Source organism: Perca flavescens, chromosome 9 (assembly GCF_004354835.1).
Source record: "Perca flavescens isolate YP-PL-M2 chromosome 9, PFLA_1.0, whole genome shotgun sequence".
NCBI classification, from domain to species: Eukaryota; Metazoa; Chordata; class Actinopteri; order Perciformes; family Percidae; genus Perca; species Perca flavescens.
The window spans coordinates 3,393,813-3,409,228 of NC_041339.1; the positions used below are offsets into that span (position 1 = coordinate 3,393,813).

Genomic DNA, 15,416 nt, shown 5'->3' on the forward strand with positions numbered 1-15,416 from the left:
GTGCCGACTCCACCCTCCACCCTCTGTACGGACAACGCCGGCTCACAAAACACGCTTCCCCAGATGCTCTACAGCGAGTGTCTCACTTCCATGGTGACGAATCCAAACTGGAGATCATCGGCGCTCTTTTCAAACCCCTTTACCGCGGAAACTATGTTAACTCACGAGTTGTTAATTATTTAACGGAGAACAAAATGTAATGTCACAAGTAAGGTAGTGCAAGTTATTGGTCCAATAGAGACCTTAATGTCGGTGATGTAGAACCAAGTTGACGTTACTCAGGTTAGCTGTCAAGAAAGCGCTGTCCTTTCAAGTAAGGTAAGTTGAGGCAAACTGAGATTTAACGCTAGCTAGCTAACTAAGTTAGCTAATTGGTTAAGGTTAGCCAAACAGTGCTTGTTAATGCTACCCTTTATCGCTCCAGGTAGCTCAGTAGTTAAACACACACAATGCTAGTATTGGCTTAGCTATTAGCCTGTAAGCTAAGGTTAGATACGTTGCGTTAGCCAACATTAAATAACGTCAACTAGCTAGCTGTAGGTTAGCAAACCTAACAGTTGGCTAGCCACTGTAACGTTACGTCACCCTCTTAACCCAACACAAGTCTTAACAATTTAGTGTGTTTATTTCACGTTACTTCTGTATTGAGTTACCTTACTAATCAATTCATGTAATCGTTGCTGTGTCGTGTAATGGTAACTTAACTAGCGCCACATCAGATCACAGCCATGAACAACACCGCAGAGAGGAAATTCGTCAATTTGAGGAAGCGTCTGGATCAGCTGGGCTACCGACACCCACTGGGAATAGAGTCACTGCCACTGGTGGAGAAACTATTCAGGTGAAACCTTTAATCCTTCTGCACCTGCTCTCCTTTCATCCCAGCCAGCCAGTCAATTAAGAGTTGAGGAGATGTAGTTCAGACAGGTCTTCCTCTGTGTTACAGTGACCTGATCCACACAACAGAAAGCCTGCGCAATGCCAAACTGTCAGCAGGGAAAACTGAGAAAGAGAGTCGAAACGTTGATGCTCTTCTGGAGCCATACAGGGCAGAGAATGCCCGGGTGGTCAGGGAGAACAATGAGTTGCATCTTGAACTTCTCAAGCTGAAGGAGGAGAAGGATCGTGTCAGCAGAGGTAAGCTGTGATAACCAGTCCCTGTCTTGGTAGAAGCATGCTTATTCACTCCCTGACACTGATGAGATTTACTCCTTAGGTATTGAAATTTGGTTTTGAATGACGAGGCATTTTTTGATACTTTAGAGGCAATTCAGTCAGTGCCTAAAAATTATTGAATTCAGTACACAGCCCTATACTTGACCCACACACAGAAAATGTTCATTAAATTATCCTTTAATTAAAATCCTATCTTGTTTTAGAACTCAAGGCCCACGTCAGAAAACTGGACCACGAGACATCGGACCTAAAGTTTTTAAATAATCAGTATGTGCACAAAGTTCGCTGCTTGGAGAAAGCTAGCAAGGCTAAAGCTGAGCGCATCCAACAGCTGCAGGAGAAGAACATGCAAGCTGTGGTGCAGACACCAGGTAATGCCACGGGTCTGACCTGAGCTCTATGACAACACACCGAAAGTGACATGTGACTTTGGTAGATTTTAAAGAGCAACCAAAAATCCAATGTTTAACCATGGCTGAAGAATTGGATCCCTCTTTCCTCTCGCACACTCACAGGTGGAAAGAAGCGCAGCATCCCCTTCAGACGACAGAGAATGCAGATTGATGAGCTCATACCTTCCTCCTCTACATCAGCTTATCCTGTGTCGCAGCCTGATGATCCGTATATAGCTGACCTACTCCAACTGGCAGATGGAAGGTTTGTTTTCTTTTGTGACAAATTAACTGTATTATTGAGAGAGGTGGTAAAGAAGTGTAATCGGGCCTTAAAAGTTAGGCCCAACAGAATGCGGCCTGAGCCCGACAAGTACGTTTTGATTGACAGCTTTTTAAAAGCCTGAACCAGTTTACAGCCCGACATTATTCAAATGTGCGCGCACACACAGCTCTTTTGTCTTTCGTCAAGAATGAGTCATGTATAATTGAGATTGAAGGTTAGTTCCAGAGTAATACCTCTCATTGCGTACATTATTATTAGTGAGGCTGTGACCGATATGCTGTTATTGATTATACCAGTCAGTGTTTAGTTTTAGTTAGCATGCTGACTGTAATAATGTCAGTATGAGTCCCTTGTTGAGTTTAGCAGATTTTTAATTTGCTAAAATCTAGAGCTGCAATGATTAGTCAATAAATCGATAATTTTTTCACGCAACAATTCAATGTGAATATTGCCTGGTTTTCTGTTATAGTTGAATAATAATTGAATACTGTTGGGTTTTAGACCGTTGGTCGGACAAAACAGCAAGACATCATCTTGTTTTTGTGCGTGTTATTTTTCCTCTTTTTTACATAAAACATGATTTATTCATCACTATCTACTACGAACTAATCTAGGCTATATGCCACTAGGAAGTTGGAACAAAGAAATAAAATAAGTCCTCCAGAGGCCATTCTCCGTTTCACCTCCTCAGCATCCATTTTCGCGCTAATCGAAACGCATCCGCTGACTGCGCAACCCGGAGCGCAAGCCCAAGCCCGTGTAAAATGATAGAAATTAAGACTGAACCAAAGATTTTCAGCTCTAGTGGTAACTACTCTACAGATGTGTTGGTTGAAGATGCTTGCATTGCTGCTTCTGCAACTGTCTGACTCGCTTTCATTTTTATTTGTAGAATTTATGAGCTACAGGAAGACATCGTAAAAGTCAAACTAGACCTGGAAAATGCTCAAGAATGTATAAAACACTTAAATACACAGGTAAGAAATCAATTAACTAGAAGTAATACTGTGACATGTTAAATGTCATTAAAGATGTGACGAGATGTTGCTTCATTTTCTGCACATTTTTAGGTGGAGGAGAGGGACAAAGAGGTCGAGCGTATGAATCGTGCTCTTCACGGAGGACGGCCTTACGATGTCATCTCCCTCGAAGCTCAGAACATCAGCAACGAGAAAGTGATCTCCCATCTTAACCTTCAGGCAAGTCGCATGGGATATTTACCAACAGAGGGGTCAACTTGGTCTTGAGCCCAGTTCCTCTGGAAAAATCGAGCGATCTGCATGGTTTCTAGTAGCTAGTACTGGAATGTAACTAAGTACATTTACTTAAGTACTAATTTGAGCTACTTTACTTGAGTCTTTTCTTTTCATGCCACTTTCTACTTTTACTCCGCTACATTTCAGAGAGAAATAGTGTACTTTTTACTCCACTACATTCATCTGACAGCTTTAGTTACTAGTTACTTTATAAATTAATAAAATGACTTTATAAAGTCATATTACATGTGTTTTACACACAAAACACATGTAATATGATGTTTTATTGTAAATTAAACTACCCAACAATTTAACGGCCTACAAGTACAGGTGAAATGATTAGACCAATAAACACTTTACTTGTAACAGAGTATTTTCACAGTGTGGTATTAGCACTTGTTCTTAAGGAAAGGATCTGAATACTTCTTGCACCACTGCTAGTAGCCCCGCTCCTGTATTTTGACCCTTAGCTGCTGTGTTCTACAGATTGAATACCTACAGGAGGCCAACAGGACACTGGATGAGAAGGTAGCGGGACTGCAGCAGAAGAAGAAGGATGCCTCCACCGAAATGGCCAATCTTTCTTTAAAGAACCTGGAACTGTGTGAAGAGCTGACGCACATAGACGACCTAGCGAAGCGGCTGGAGATGGACAAGGAGCACGTGTTGGAAACTGCTGACATGGAACTGCAAGAAACGAAAGTAAGAATAATGAGAAAGCAGGAAGAAGTTACATGCGTGAAAAGGTAACGCAAGTTGAAGTAGTACAGTGAAAACAAACCTTAAACCAGAAATATTTTTTCTCAACAGAAAGAAATTCAAAGGCAACAGAACATTATTGAGGACTTGGAGAACATTATAACACAAATAAGAAGGGTATGTACAGTAAATGCTCAGTATTTTTCCTTTTATTGGAATACTACAGACTTTTTGTATATAATATATGTATATATCATCGGTGAACATTAGCTGTTGTACCTTTTCAAAAATCTGTCCTGTGTTATTACGACACAAGCAAAAAACATAACGTGTTGGAAATGACATGCATTCAGGAGCAATCTGAAGGTGATTTTGATAAAGACCGTCTCAGAGACCAGCTGGTGGAGCTCAAAGAGCAGAATGAGAAAATGGAGGGACTTGTGAATTTCCTGGAGGAGGAGAAAATCAGGCTGCAGGACAAAATGGAGAAAATGATGGCTACTGGTAAGCAACTGTTGAAACTTATTTTTATAGCAGCTTTACATTGTTGACATTAGTGTATTACTGACTTGTTGCTGTTTAGACAAAAGCCTGGTGCTAGAGTTGGAGGCCATTCGGGCTAAACACGGGGTTTGTGGAAGGGAACGCTCCCCATCGCGGCTGGATGCATTTGTCAAGAGTCTAGAAGAGGAGAGGGATCACTATCGCCACGAGGCCGAGCGCTACAAAAGAGCCAGAGGGGCTGGTTGCCACGATTCAAGCCCCATTCGTAGTCCAAGCAGGGGCAGGAGTCCGTCCAAAGGGAGGGTAAGTCACAACTAGGGTTGGGTACAGAAACCCGGTTCCACTATGGAACCGGTTCCTACGCAACCGGTAGGAAACCGGATTAGAACGCAAATTTTGGTTCCACTTAATGTGTCGACGGAAATATTTTCCCTCTGTCGCTCCGAAACGCACGTAAAAATATCACACTTTCTCTGTAGCTAACTACTGTAAATGTAGGCTACTTTTAAAATGCCATATTTACATATTTGTGGCTACCACATCTATAAAAGAGCCTTTCTTTGATGTCATTTTTCAAGAATCGGTTTAGGAATCGGAATCGTTTTAAAAGTACTGGTTCGGCACCGGAATCGTAAAAATCCAAACGTTACCCAACCCTAGTGACGACATAAAAAGCAAAAAATCGTCATGGTTCCGATTTTAACAGATTTATTTTAGATGATCCTCATTAGGGCTGTGTAATTGTTCACATTTTTAATCGTGATTCTGACTTTGGCTCCCAACAATCACAAAAACAGATACATTGGAAAAAAACGATTATATGGCACGTCATTATATTTTGCAAGTAAACTCTTACTTTGTCTTGTGTTCTGAATGGGAAAAAAAAAAAAGTTCAAACGGGAGAAGTATTGAGGGAGAATTCACAGTTCAAGGGGGTTTCACTGTTGATTTGTTGTTTGTTTTTTTAATTTCATAATTGCAACATCTTTCCAAAAGTCAATGAGTAATCGTGTTAAATAATCGTGATTTCAATATTGACCAAATAGTCGTGATTAGGATTGTTTCCATAATTGAGCAGCCCTAATCCTTATACGACTTTTGCAACAAAAGTATATAATGGCCTCAAATTTTCAGGGAGGTGTTGCAGAGCCAGAAGTGCTTCGATTAGTGAAGGAAAGAGATGAGCTTCGGGCCGCTCTGCTGGACTTTGAGAAGCACATGGAGGACATCCAGAACAATGTGAAGGCTCTCAGCTCAGAGAGAGACCATTTCAAAACGCTGTTTAAACAAGTGAGTTCTAGAGACTTTATTTCCACCAGGTGGAAACTTGATTTTTACACTTTTAAGGGAACAAATGTTTTTCTTTAACTCAGGCTCAAGAGGACTTAAAGCTGGCCCGGGACTCAGACAGGACCGCTGACCTCATGAAACTGAAGGAGGAGATCAAGCAGGCTGACATCAGTATCCAGCAGGTGGCTGCTGAAAGAGACACACTGATGGAGAGATTGAAGGTTAGTTCCAGAGTAATACCTCTCATTGCGTACATTATTATTAGTGAGGCTGTGACCGATATGCTGTTATTGATTATACCAGTCAGTGTTTAGTTTTAGTTAGCATGCTGACTGTAATAATGTCAGTATGAGTCCCTTGTTGAGTTTAGCAGATTTTTAATTTGCTAAAATCTAGAGCTGCAATGATTAGTCAATAAATCGATAATTTTTTCACGCAACAATTCAATGTGAATATTGCCTGGTTTTCTGTTATAGTTGAATAATAATTGAATACTGTTGGGTTTTAGACCGTTGGTCGGACAAAACAGCAAGACATCATCTTGTTTTTGTGCGTGTTATTTTTCCTCTTTTTTAAATGGCTAATTGGTAAATTAAAAACAATCTGCAGATTAATTGATAAAGAAAATAATCATTGGTTGCAGCGTTACTTGAATTGGTCTCTTGAACAGGGGCGTAGCACAAAATTCTGGGCCCTGTAGAAAGGCATTTTCTTTGGGCCCTTCCCCGCATCCACAGCTATTCATTCTAGCATCTTTTTGGGCCCTCCTCACATGAGGGCCCTAGGTACACAGTCCCCTTTTTCCCCCCAGTCCAATGCCCCTGCTCTTGAATTAGAAACCACATTGGTATATTGTAAATCTGGAATGTGTTTGAGTCTAACACACACACAAACCTTTTTGCAGGTCGCCCAGACTTCAGCTCTCACAGACAGACAGGGAGAGGAGAGGAGGATTCTTGACCTGGAGAATGCCGTTAAGAGTGTAAGCCTGATGGATGTAAAAAAATGTTTTAAATAAATAATGTTCAAACATGTGTTCACAATGTCTAACCCAGGACACAGTAAATATGTAATGATCTCCACTGTAACTTTGATCCTAATATGGTATTTGTGTTGCTGTGTCTTTTTTTTTTTTGTGTGTTTTGGGGTGCAGTTGGAGAGGGAGAGACTGGACCTGCAGTCACAGGTGTGTCTACTGAAGGAGAACAGGGCGGCCGTGGAGGAGGAGCTGAAGGTCCGCTGTGCTGCCCTGGTCCACAATGCAGAGGAGGTTTCCCATCAGAGGGCCGAGTCTAATGCTCTCAGGTTGGTATGGAAAAAAATGTCAAAAGGAATAATAAGACTATGAAACAATGGTATGTAACGTCTATCTCCAGTATCTACTTACACTTTGGAGCCTTTGGCCCCATTATTCTACCGCCGAAAGGTCCATCCATCCATCCATCCATCCATCTTCGTCCGCTTATCCGGTGTCGGGTCGCGGGGGGAGCAGCTCCAGCAGGGGACCCCAAACTTCCCTTTCCCGAGCAACATTAACCAGCTCCGACTGGGGATCGAGGCGTTCCCAGGCCAGGTTGGAGATATAATCCCTCCACCTAGTCCTGGGTCTTCCCCGAGGCCTCCTCCCAGCTGGACGTGCCTGGAACACCTCCCTAGGGAGGCGCCCAGGGGACATCCTTACCAGATGCCCGAACCACCTCAACTGGCTCCTTTCGAGGCAAAGGAGCAGCGGCTCTACTCCGAGCTCCTCACGGATGAGTGAGCTTCTCACCCTATCTCTAAGGGAGACGCCAGCCACCCTCCTGAGGAAACCCATTTCAGCCGCTTGTACCCTGGATCTCGTTCTTTCGGTCATGACCCAGCCTTCATGACCATAGGTGAGGGTAGGAACGAAAACTGACCGGTAGATCGAGAGCTTTGCCTTCTGGCTAAGCTCTCTTTTTTCACAACGGTGCGATAGATTGAATGCAATACCGCACCCGCTGCGCCCGATTCTCCGACCAATCTCCCGCTCCATTGTCCCTCACTCGCGAACACAACCCCAAGGTACTTGAACTCCTTCACTTGGGGTAAGGACTCATTCCCTACCTGGAGAAGGCATTCCATCGGTTTCCTGCTGAGAACCATGGCCTCAGATTTAGAGGTGCTGATCCTCATCCCAACCGCTTCACACTCGGGTTGCGAACCGATCCAGTGAGTGCTGAAGGTCGCAGGCCGATGATGCCATCAGGACCACATCATCTGCAAAGAGCAGCGATGAGATCCCCAGCCCACCAAACTGCAACCCCTCCCCACCCCGACTACGCCTCGATATCCTGTCCATAAATACTACAAACAGGATTGGTGACAAAGCGCAGCCCTGGCGGAGGCCAACCCTCACCTGAAACGAGTCCGACTTACTACCGAGAACCCGGACACAGCTCTCGCTTTGGTTGTACAGAGATTGGATGGCCCTGAGAAGAGACCCCCTCACCCCATACTCCCGCAGCACCTCCCACAGTATCTCCCGGGGACCCGGTCATACGCCTTCTCCAAATCCACAAAACACATGTAGACCGGTTGGGCATACTCCCAGGCTCCCTCCAGGATCCTTGCGAGAGTGAAGAGCTGGTCCGTTGTTCCACGACCAGGACGGAATCCGCATTGTTCCTCCTCAACCCGAGGTTCGACTATTGGCGAACCCTCCTTTCCAGCACCTTGGAGTAGACTTTACCAGGGAGGCTGAGAAGTGTGATACCCCTATAATTGGCACACACCCTCTGGTCCCCTTTTAAAAAGGGGAACCACCACCCCAGTCTGCCACTCCTTTGGCACCGTCCCAGACTTCCACGCAATGTTGAAAAGGCGTGTCAACCAGGACAGCCCCTCCACACCCAGAGCCTTGAGCATTTCTGGACGGATCTCATCAATCCCGGGGCTTTGCCACTGTGTAGTTGTTTGACTACATCAGTGACTTCCGCTTGGGAAATCGACGACAATCCCCCATTATCCTCCAGCTCTGCCTCTAACATAGAGGGCGTATTAGTCGGATTCAGGAGTTCCTCAAAGTGCTCCTTCCACCGCCCTATTACCTCCTCAGTTGAGGTCAACAGTGTCCCATCCTTACTGTACACAGCTTGGATGGTTCCCCTTCCCCTCCTGAGGTGGCGAACAGTTTTCCAGAAGCACTTTGGTGCCGACCGAAAGTCCTTCTCCATGTCTTCTCCAAACTTCTCCCACACCCGCTGCTTTGCCTCTTTCATGGCAGAGGCTGCAGCCCTTCGGGCCCTTCGGTACCCTGCAACTGCCTCCGGAGTCCTCCGGGATAACATATCCCGGAAAGACTCCTTCTTCAGTCGGACGGCTTCCCTGACCACCGTTGTCCACCACGGTGTTCGTGGGTTACCGCCCCTTGAGGCACCTAAGACCCTAAGACCACAGCTCCTCGCTGCAGCTTCAGCAATGGAAACTTTGAACATTGTCCACTCGGGTTCAATGCCCCCAGCCTCCACAGGGATGCACGAAAGGTGTGTTAGTCATATTCTGAACTGAAAATGATCAGAGGTTGTCGTCTGTCGGCAGGCTGCTGCAGGAGCAGATGGAGCAGTCACTGTCTGATACCCAACACAGGCTGTCTGTGAAGATGAATGAGCTGCATGCTGCCTGGGAGCAGATTGAGAAACTGGAAGAGACAATAGGTAAATATTTGTGTGTTTTATGAGGTTCAGGATGGACTGCCACAGTTGGTGTTGTATTGTTGTTCTTCTGTCGCTGTTTGCTTGATTTTTGTTTTGCCTGACAGTGGAGCTGAGTCAGAAGGGCTCCAAGCACAAGGAGGAAGTGGCTGTTCTTCAGAAGTCCATCTCTGCTTTGGATAGAGAGAAAGATGCTCTGCAAGACGAGGTGGATCTAAAGACGGAAAAACTGGTTGTTGTTCAGGAGGAGCTGTCTAGAAAGGTAGCCACGGCCAGCACACCTCGTACAATTACAGTCTTTGTTAAAGGATAGGTTCAAATGTTTCAAGTCTGTCTAAAAACAATACTCACATGCCTTTATGTGCATTTAAAATATTGGCTTCTGTAATCATACCTCTGAGTGATTACAAAGAAAGTTACTCCTTCAATGCACATATAGACAACTAAGTATTGTATTAAGATCATCATCATTTTACTTCTTCCTACTCCTTTTTGAACATGGGAATCCTTATTTAAATCATTTACAATCATTTTGGAAGATTGTGCTGAAATGTACATTATTATTTTACCATGTTCAAAATAAACTAAACTGAATGAATTTGAAAGGGATGAGTTGTTCGAAGAGTATTAATGAGGCATAATTATTTGGTATTTACACAGGAACAGACCCTTAAAGATGTGAGAGTCACAGTCACAAACATGGACAACTCACTAGCGTGAGTATTGTGCTCTCAAAGTTCTGCGTTGGTTTTTAACAAAACTGAATGTCACAATGAAAGTCTCCAACAAGAAATCCAGAGCCCCCCCCTTAATTAGCTGCTGTGTTAATATGTGATCCTTTCAGTCAGCTACAGGGGGCGTTAAACAGCCGCGAGAGGGAGATAACCAGCCTGAGGAGGCAGCTGGATGCTTGTCAGGAGGAGCTGGCCGGACTCAGGAGAGACAAAGAAATCACAATCCGAGAGAACCGGAGGCTGCAAGATGACCTGGCTACAATGACCAGAGAGAACCAAGTGTGTAATAAATAGTCTGAAGTTGTTTCTTCCGTGTCATTTTTGGAAGGAAACGACGCAGAAATAACAGCAGCATCCGTTGTGTTTGAGCAGGCGGTTCACATGGAGATGGAGGAGGCGTTGCATGAGAGGGATGAGCTGAAGTTGAGGGTCCACTCTTACATTTCCGAAGTGTCGAGAATAGAGAAACTGATGGCCACAAAGGCAAGAGAAAACTATCCTCCTCTATATAGTAGCCACTGTCATGCTATACACCCTCTCCTGTCCGCCAGCTGACTGCTAGGTGTTGACCCACAGGAGCAGGAGAACAGGGACTTGCTGGAGCGTTTCAGGATGGCCCACTCTGGGGTGGAGGAGCGGGAGCAGAGGTTGCAGCAGGCTGAAGGCCTCAATAACTCCATCCGCATGGAGCTGCTCTCTTCAGACTCGGAACGCAGAAACCTTCGGGATACGGTCGGCCACCAGGGGAGAGAAATCCAACAGGTGAGATCTGGGATGGAATAAGCAGCTGAGACATCTAGGGTAAGGCAATTGTTGAAATTCAAGATTCACCCAGTAACTTGTCGAGGGACATGATTGAAATTGATTTTCCAAATGCTAAGGTTACCAATCGCACTGATAACATAATGAGATGCATCTCTCAAGGCTCAACTGAGGTAATTAAGAACTTATGGAGATTGATTTCTCAAGAAAAAAAACTGAAAATGTAACCATTTTAATTATCTTTTAAAATGACTGAGGGTTTAACAACCCTGCCTGATGAGGTTGAGGTTTAACCCCACCACAGACCAAACGACTAAAGCAGACCAATTTGGACAGCATGGTAAACACAGACCAAATCTGAGAGGTTTCAAACCCACAGAGGGTAGAATTTGGGAGCGAGTTATTCAAAATGAGTAGTGCAAATGGGTTTGGTATACTGTAAAAGAGATGACCTCTAATGAATGTATAGTTTGTGCTGAAGCCCCAACTGTAATGTAGACTAAATTGTGTATTGAAGGTAATTCTAAACCCATATTAGGAGCATCCAGAATTTTGTGGCATCCAATGTTTGTTAATTTATGGTTCTCAAACCATTCTTTACATAGTGTGAATCATGCATAGATTATCAGATTTTCTGCAGTAGTGTCGGAGTGCTTTGCTAGTGAAGGGTTTTTGGATACAAGTAACAGGCAACACTACGGTGAACTGTAAAATAACATGGGTATTATCTTGGTTTCCAAATGGCAATATGACGCCCAGTTTCATAACTACACCTGTGTGGTACGAGAACCCAGATGGGGACGTATACGTACTTCTAACAGCATGTCAAGGTCTACTACAATTGTAGAAGTAGTATCCTACAATGTGAGATTGTACTGGACAGTAAAACATTCAGAGGTGTTAAGTGTTAATATCAGCGTGTGATGAATGTACCTTTCACCCTGCTGTTTCCCAAGCATGTGCAGGCCCTGCAGGCTTATGAGGCCCAGGTATCGTCGCTGGCGCGTGGGATGTCCCGACTAGAGGAGGAGCTACACAAAGCGCAGGAGGAGAAGGCCGCGCTCCTCGCGGATCTGGCATCCGTCAGGGAGCTGTGTGTCAAACTGGACTCTGGCAAGGAGCTCACAGCACGCCAGCTCACCTCCAGGAGCATGGACCTAGAGAGGGTGAGGCCTGCTCTGGCTTTAAGGCTGCGTTCAGACCAGGAAATAGTATTTCGGCGACTTTCCCCGCAGAGTTGTGCGTGCGGCGGTATGGGAGTGTCACTGAAAGGGCTCATTTGTGTGACGTCCTGTTGTGTTCTTTAACCCGCCCTAATGTAGCCCAAGTAAACTTTATACTTCACAATTATTGTTTTCTGTCACACTGTTTATAAATCTTGACGTTTCCGACCGCACTTGAATGCAGCGTCCTTTCACAGAGAAAGAAAAGAGACGGACGGACTGTGCTTTGTTGTTTGGCAAACATTCAGCTGCTACACAAACTGTTGGGCTGTTCAGAGCTTGTTTGGTATTTTAAAACTTTCCCGTGTACCGTACGGGACTCTCACACCGCCTCAAAACTGACTGACAAGTCTGATCGCCGGTTACATGATGGGGCCCCCGCAGTGTGACATGGGGTTGTGTTTCTCCAAAAATGTAGTCGGCCTCAACTTTTCGCTGCTGAGTTTTTTTCCAATCTCCCCCCTGCGGCCTAAACTCACTATCTCCATTCAGAATGAACGGAAAGACCTGTGGTTTCGATGCACCTGAGGTCTCACGGTTGATGCAGGCAGTGTGAATGCAGGCTTACTTTTCCTTAACTTCGCTGTGAACTGGTTGCAGCCAGCTGTAGGTCATACTGTACATATAGGCGAGCAGCAGCACTTATTCATGCTTTCTGTAAATAAAGTCTGAATGTTTTCTAGGTGACGGGAGAACTGGAGGATGTTCGGTCAGAGGCAGAGCTACTTAAGAAACAACTGGCCAGCGAGAGGCTGACCGTCCGTAACCTCGAGACACTACTTTCCACCAATCGGCACAAGGAGTTCCAAACCCACCTGACAGCCAGTGAGAAAGAGTCGGAGCTGAAGGTCCTACGTGATAGGCTGACCCTGGCTGACAGCAAAACGTAAACAAAACCAGTTCAATATGTTGGCTTGAACTGCAAGATTTAAATAAATGCCTTGTATTTTTTTTTTTTCGAATTATTTGATTATGATTTGTGTGCGTGTGTAAATACACTCAGTGCGGAGCACGCCAGGGAGGTGTCGCAGCTCCGCGGCAAAGTCTCTCAGCTGCAGACGGAGATGGATGTTCTAAAAAGACAGTTGATCACTGAGCGCTTTGAACGGTGAGCTGACTTTTGAACACACAAATTAGGTCTGTTGGTATATTACAGTAGTTTTTCACTTGGCTGCAAAGACACGTTCACGTTTTGATCTTTTGAAGTAGCATATCATCAGGATGTTGGAGACATTACTGAAAATGTCCCATTTACTGTGGAACCAATTTTTTTTTTTTTTTTTTTTTTTTTTTTTGCTTATGTCTCAAACAACTTAATTGATTATCAAAGTTACAGTAATCTACAAGTACGTATAGCTTCAATACATGTAGCATGTAACAACACGGTAGAGGCACAAACAATACATTTTGTGATTGTCTAATTGTCTCTCTGTCGACAGTGAAAGGGCAGTTCAGGAGATGCGCAGACAGGGTGTGTCCTTCTCTTCCCTGCAGAGTTCGTCATCCCTCGACATCTCCTCCAGTTCTCATCACACCTCCCCAGAACGCTCCATCCTACGAGCTCTGAACCGCTCCACTGACAAGTCAGCAGACAAGTAAGGCTTTAGACAGGAAAATGATACAGCTATTTTTTTTTTTTTAAAGATTATTTTTGGGCATTTTCAGTCTTTATTTTGATAGGACAGCAGAAGACATGAAAGGGGGGAGAGAGGGGGAATGACATGCAGCAAAGGGCCACAGGTCAGAGTCAAACCCGGGTCTGCTGTGTCAAGGAATAAACCTCTATATGGGCGCCCGCGCTACCAACTGAGCTATCCGGGCGCCCGATACAGCTATTTTGAGGGCTTTAGCTTTTTAAATCCAGGAATTTAGCTGTTTATTTTATTTTTTTGTATATTAAACAGGAAGTACAGCTTTTGGATCAAACCAAAAACGATGAGTCGTAACTATTTAAAAAAAAAAAAATCCCTCTTCCTTATTTCACCAAAAACTTCAAATCTCTTTTTCTTTCTCTTTTCAGAAGTGTGAGCTTCAGGGATTAACGACCAGAGAGCCAGCCAAAGAAGAGGATTTGATGAGTGAGTCAGAAACCACTAGAAGCCTGTGCTTGAAGTTTTGAGTCCGCACATGAATTGTACAAAATCTGCCAGTCTTGGCATTTATTAGCCTGTAGCATACCTTAGTGCAACCTTATGTACCTGTCCAGCCTCAGGCACTCAATTATTACAACCAATGACAGAGCTGACATTCAAACAAATTATTTTTTTTATATCCAAATTCACATTGTCTCCACTAACATAACTGCATGCAAAGTGTCCTCTCTGTCAGTACGTTAGTCGTTGATAAAATTAGGATGCAGCTTTGAGAATGAGTTGGTGCCTCTGACAGGAATCTGTCTCTCAGCAACTATAACCTCATACATGTAGCAAAAGAAGTATTCGTTCAACCCTGTGGTAATGTGCATTATGCTTTATGTTCGTGTTTTTTTTAATGATGTTTTAAATTATTAAATTATTCATAAAATAAAGGGATTGCAGTGATGTACATCACAAAACTTGACCTGTTTTTATTACAAAGTAAATAGGAAAGATGGGAGACGGATGAGGAGGAAAGGCTGTGACATGAAACAAGGGCCGCTTTTCCACCCCGTAATAAAATCCAATCTGAGTGATCCGATCACAAGTGGACAGCTCGAAGCACATGTGTTTACACCCGGCAGCAGAATGCGTCTCCAAATGCATCTTGAGTGACCACTTGTGATCGGATCTCACTTTCCCGCTCTATGCGCAAACAAACACGTACATAATTTCCGTTCGCACATACCGGTAGACTGGTTGTGAGTGTGTGCGTGTATTCATTTCAGCTGTTACTCTAACATAAATCATAACTTGGAAACGTATGATGATTAATGATAAAGCGCTGCCGTACAGTCCAACGCACGCGCCCTGGGTGCATTCCCACCTGCACTTCAAGCTGTCCACTTGTGATCGGATCAGTCGGAATTTTAATACCAGGTGGAAGTGGGCTCAACCTGTCACCAGCTTGATTTAAACCACACAAACCTGTGAGTACAGTAAATAACTACATTTGTGTTTTAGCCCGCTAAACCACTGAATGCCAACAAAAGCTATTAAACCTTTACTTTCTTCAATGTGTAGATGAAGATACAAGCAAAATACAAAGTTTGGTCTTGCAACCTTATTTACATATCTATCTATCTATCTATTGAATTGGGTCATTTACTGTAACAGTGCATGATTGGAACATCTACAAACACAAAGTGATTTTCATTTGTTTTTTCTTTTGTCTTCAGCGGATTTCAAGCTTTAGTGGTTTTGTAGTCCAAGTCACCATCTTTTCAATAATCAGCATTTTTTATATATATATATATATATATATATATATATATATATATATATA

At 43.9% G+C, this 15,416-nt stretch overlaps 1 protein-coding gene across 4 annotated transcripts; it reads left to right on the top strand.

The window, feature by feature from the left end:
* The first annotated feature begins 27 nt into the window (after positions 1-27).
* On the top strand, positions 28-14,544 carry cep135 (centrosomal protein 135). 4 transcript variants are annotated; one of them, XM_028588086.1, is made up of 26 exons: positions 28-318; positions 709-841; positions 947-1,137; positions 1,380-1,547; positions 1,692-1,833; positions 2,747-2,831; positions 2,925-3,053; positions 3,597-3,812; positions 3,921-3,986; positions 4,163-4,313; positions 4,393-4,616; positions 5,448-5,603; positions 5,687-5,824; positions 6,508-6,585; positions 6,757-6,908; positions 9,165-9,280; positions 9,385-9,539; positions 9,938-9,993; positions 10,122-10,290; positions 10,384-10,494; positions 10,588-10,773; positions 11,730-11,939; positions 12,680-12,882; positions 13,000-13,104; positions 13,436-13,591; positions 14,017-14,544. In XM_028588086.1, exons 2-26 carry the CDS (start codon positions 729-731, stop codon positions 14,036-14,038), a joined length of 3,498 nt encoding a protein of 1,165 aa, XP_028443887.1. In that variant the 5' UTR covers positions 28-318; positions 709-728; the 3' UTR covers positions 14,039-14,544. The 4 variants fall into 4 exon arrangements, with proteins under 4 accessions (XP_028443887.1, XP_028443890.1, XP_028443889.1 ...); XM_028588089.1 differs by having other exon boundaries at positions 11,739-11,939; XM_028588088.1 differs by having other exon boundaries at positions 720-841.
* Positions 14,545-15,416: the final 872 nt, after the last annotated feature.

Bases quoted from the DNA above. Each gene is read 5' to 3' on its own strand.
- cep135 (XM_028588086.1), top strand. From the start codon at position 729: ATGAACAACACCGCAGAGAGGAAATTCGTCAATTTGAGGAAGCGTCTG. The intron at 4,617-5,447 runs GTAAGTCACAAC...TCAAATTTTCAG, and splicing joins GGAGTCCGTCCAAAGGGAGG to GGAGGTGTTGCAGAGCCAGA. The intron at 6,586-6,756 runs GTAAGCCTGATG...TTTGGGGTGCAG, and splicing joins TGGAGAATGCCGTTAAGAGT to TTGGAGAGGGAGAGACTGGA.